The 3,964-nt window shown below is 35.6% G+C and overlaps 1 protein-coding gene and 1 pseudogene across 1 annotated transcript in view; one reads left to right on the forward strand and one right to left on the reverse strand.

Moving 5' to 3' along the window:
- Positions 1 to 8: 8 nt before the first annotated feature.
- On the reverse strand, positions 9 to 713 carry LOC100638442 (DNA-directed RNA polymerases I, II, and III subunit RPABC1 pseudogene; annotated as a pseudogene).
- Positions 714 to 791: 78 nt separating this feature from the next.
- Positions 792 to 3,964, forward strand: part of LOC109588093 (hippocampus abundant transcript 1 protein-like) — a 4,584-nt gene continuing 1,411 nt past the window's right edge. The window contains exons 1-7 of the mRNA XM_020004281.1: positions 792 to 892; positions 955 to 1,098; positions 1,369 to 1,530; positions 3,212 to 3,422; positions 3,472 to 3,695; positions 3,740 to 3,851; positions 3,942 to 3,958. Coding sequence (XP_019859840.1) covers positions 884 to 892; positions 955 to 1,098; positions 1,369 to 1,530; positions 3,212 to 3,422; positions 3,472 to 3,695; positions 3,740 to 3,851; positions 3,942 to 3,958 — 879 coding nt within the window. The 5' untranslated portion in view covers positions 792 to 883. The remainder of the gene's footprint in view (positions 893 to 954; positions 1,099 to 1,368; positions 1,531 to 3,211; positions 3,423 to 3,471; positions 3,696 to 3,739; positions 3,852 to 3,941; positions 3,959 to 3,964) is intronic.

Raw genomic sequence — 3,964 nt, forward strand, 5'->3', positions numbered from 1 at the left:
ATATCAACTAGTGCTTGTTTAGCTGATAGTCATTCCTTGCTGTACGACTATAATGGCTCTTGATATGTTCTCTTCCTGCATTCTACCACAATATCTGATAATGAGAGAGAGAGGGAGATTAGGAACAAATGACAAACATTTTTAAATTCAAAATTTGTTGTTTTTATGCTCCTCTAAAGTATTATAAGTGAATCCTGAGCACAATGGCCCATGTGATGATATACTGTATTTGATTTTGTGGGTCAATAGCAAAATGGATTGGAACAATTTGGTTATAAAAAATTGGGACGAAACAAAAAGAGCAAGGACATGCAAATATAAATTAAAATATACCAGAATGTACAATATTATATCTACATACTCAAAGTGTTGCCCACTCACTGTTTAATAGTCTTAATGCCAACTTTAGGATCTTCAGGAAAGAACACAAACATCTGATCAGTTGGATCATCATTATGAGCCACTAGTATTGAGAGGTCGTTCCTTGAAGGGTGCCCATCATTGGGCCTCTCCCCGAACTGCTCCTTAAATTGATCTAAAGTTTGATCCAACTCGTCCTGGGTCACCAGATACCGCCGTCATGACACATCTGCATGACCGTCTTCCTAATACGCCATAGTCTGTAGGTTACCTCCTCGTTATCCATTAGAAGAGAGAAGAAAAGATAGGAGAAGATGAGCAAACACTAAAAATGCTGATTATGTAAATAGGCGTGGTCAAAGAGTTGACCCACGTTGTAGCACGTGGGTTATTTGGGTGTGACGGAAGGCGTGGTTAAAATAAGGCGCCATTTTGAAATAGGTGGGGCTAGTATAGTGGAGTACTATCTCTCCAGTTCTTTCAGCATTTCCATGCTCCTCAATCACTCTTCTTCTACTGTATAATGTCTGAGGTAAGATTCCTCTAGTCTTTATCTACATGCTCTTATTTTTAATAATTTTTCTTTATTTTTAGGAAGAAATTGTGACTAATACTACACCAGAAGTTCTCTACCTGCTGCTGTGTAGAGAGCACAGGGTCTCCAGGAGCGTTAGAGTCAATTGGTTCTTTAATAACTTATTCAAGAGCAGCTCACAATGGCTGAGCACTGGACGCAGTGTAATTACAAGAACATTTATCATTATTCTGGGACCGGGGCTTAGTTTGTAACCTAGGGGGCTTGGGATTATCTTTATAGGGGGTCTGGTACAAGTTTAAAATTTAATAAGGGTATCGTAATTTTTAAACTTAGGTTGAAGATTGATTTAAAATTTAAAATTTTATTATTATTATTACTTGATTAAAATTTTAATTTATTATTATTATAAATTTAATTTATTATTATTATAAAAATATTATTATAAATTTAGTTTATTATTATTACTATAGGAAGGAGAGCAAGATGAAGGTGCTACAGTTAAAGGAGATGACCCATTAACTGTACTATGGAGTAATACTGATAGACTCACTCCATCAACTAGTGTACATTACATTGCACAGAATGCCAGTTTAATATTTGTCATAGATATGACATCATCGATGATGCAAGTGGTGAGTAGGCGGAGCAATACAAGAATACTTAATTAGAAAAATACCCAAGGCTATAGCCCATGGGTTTTTCCAAAAAATGGCTCTGGAATCACCCCAAATTTTTATTACATTTTTGATACATATTGATGTCCTTATGCTATGTAGCAAGTTTGAGCTGATTCCGACTTCAATTTTTCAAGTTACGGCCATTTTAAGAAAACACCAAAATTCTGAAAAATACCCAAGGCTATAGCCCATGGGTTTTTCCAAAAAATGGCTCCAAAACCACCCCCAATTTTTATTACATTTTCTGATACATATTGATGTCCTTATGCTGTGTAGAAAGTTTGAGCTGATTCCGACTTCAATTTTTCAAGTTACAGCCATTTTAAGAAAACGCCAAAATTCTGAGAAAATCTCTGTACTATAGCCTATGGTTTTTTCCAAAAAATGGCTCCGAAATCACCCAAAATTTTTGTTATATTTTCTGATACATATTGATGTCCTTATGCTGTGTAGCTAGTTTGAACTGATTCTGACTTCAATTTTTCAAGTTACAGCCATTTTAAGAAAACATCGAAATTCTGAAAAATACCCAAGGCTATAGCCCATGGTTTTTTCCAAAAAGTGGCTCCGAAATCACCCCCAATTTTTATTACATTTCCTGATACATATTGATGTACTTATGCTATGTAGAAAGTTTGAGCTGATTCCAATCAAAATTGGATTTTTTACAAATTTTAAAAGTTGCTTCAAAATCAGGCCAAAGTCCCTGTACAGTCAAACCTGTCTAAACGGTCACTGCTTAAAACAGCCAGCTACTTTAAAACGGCCACTATTTAATGTCCCAATTTTTTGGACAATGACTGTAATACTAAACTTACCTGTCTCAGCGGTCACTCTGTAAGATGGTTAACGGTCACTGACAGAATTAATCTCCATCAAGACTGATAAAGACCACCACTGTGTACAGACAGCCAGATAGCCACGCCTATTGTACCACGCCCATTTTGAATTAATTTTTACATCATTAATAATGATTAATTTTTTTTTAATTGTTATCTCAAATAATACCTTCGAAATAATACTATATACAACTCAGTTTAGGTCTTTAGGGGTACCTAAAAGTTCTTTAAGTCTTGTTATATAGTTTCTATGGCCAGTAAATGTGTACAAAATAATTTAAACTGTATTTAAAGGCATCTCTATAAAAAGGCCACCTGCATAAGACAGCCACTAAATGCATGTCCCAAGGTGACCGTTTTAGACAGGTTTGACTGTACTATAGTACAGGGTCGTTGGCCAACTTTCACCAAAATTGAAAAGGAGAGAATTCTCCATTTTCATGACTTTTTATGATGCATATACATGTCCTTATGTCATGGGCGGTTGCAGAAATTTGGTTTGACCTGGGCATCAATAATTAGTGGGTGTGGAGTGGGTGTGGTTTTATACAATTTTGCAAGGAAAATGGATAATATTGATCTATAACTTCATTGAGATGGTTTCTTAGCTTAAAACAACAAAGAAGCCTGTTGAACTACCACAGTTTATACTGGATGCCCACACCAGAATCATGAATATAATTATTGGTCAAAAAAGTCAACCTGGGCATTGCCCCCTAATGCCCAGGTCTGCAACCGCCTATGCCTTATGTTGTGTACAAAGTTTGAGCTGATTCCATTTCTCTCTTTCTCTCCAGACGCTAGTATTAACATGTCTGATGCACCTAGTTGGTCACAAGTACACCATCATCTTTGGTCTAATAGTGCAGGCTATACAATTATTCATTTATGGCGTGTGGACCAGTAAATGGCTGATGTGGACAGCTGGTGTCTTTGCCACTCTATCAACAATCATATACCCAGCAATAAGTGCTTTAGTCAGCAAAAACACCAAACCAGAACAACAAGGTAATATTGATTTTATAATTTTAATATTAATTAATTACTCATTTTGTAGGTGTGGTTTTAGGTATTTTGACTGCAATGAGAGGTTTATGTAACAGATTAGGCCCCGCCCTTTTTGGTCTTATCTTTTATCTTTCTCACATTCATTTAAAGGAAGTGGGTAGTGTGAGTGTTGCCATGGCAGCAACCAGCAGTAATGATATTCATGGGTTCGGCGGAGCCAGTCCTGTACTAATTAATGGGACTATGTCACCTACTGATATCAGCATACATGGGGTAAAAATAAAAATTAATTATGGTTATTATTATTATATTGATAGGGTGGTCTATTCAGAGGTCTTCCATTCCTATTTGGTGTAATACCAGTACTAATTGCACTGGTTGTTGCCTTGTGTATTAAAGATACTAATAGTTTTATAAAGAAATCATCAGGTAACTAAAAGAATTGATTTTAACAAAATACATGTACCATAGAAAATGTTCATGTTGTGTTGATTGACAGTGATTCTTTCATTTTTGTAGAACACAATTCACTCAATGTATTA

This window comes from Amphimedon queenslandica, unplaced genomic scaffold (genome assembly GCF_000090795.2).
Source record: "Amphimedon queenslandica unplaced genomic scaffold, v1.1 AMPQUscaffold_12291, whole genome shotgun sequence".
In the NCBI taxonomy this organism is placed as follows: Eukaryota; Metazoa; Porifera; class Demospongiae; order Haplosclerida; family Niphatidae; genus Amphimedon; species Amphimedon queenslandica.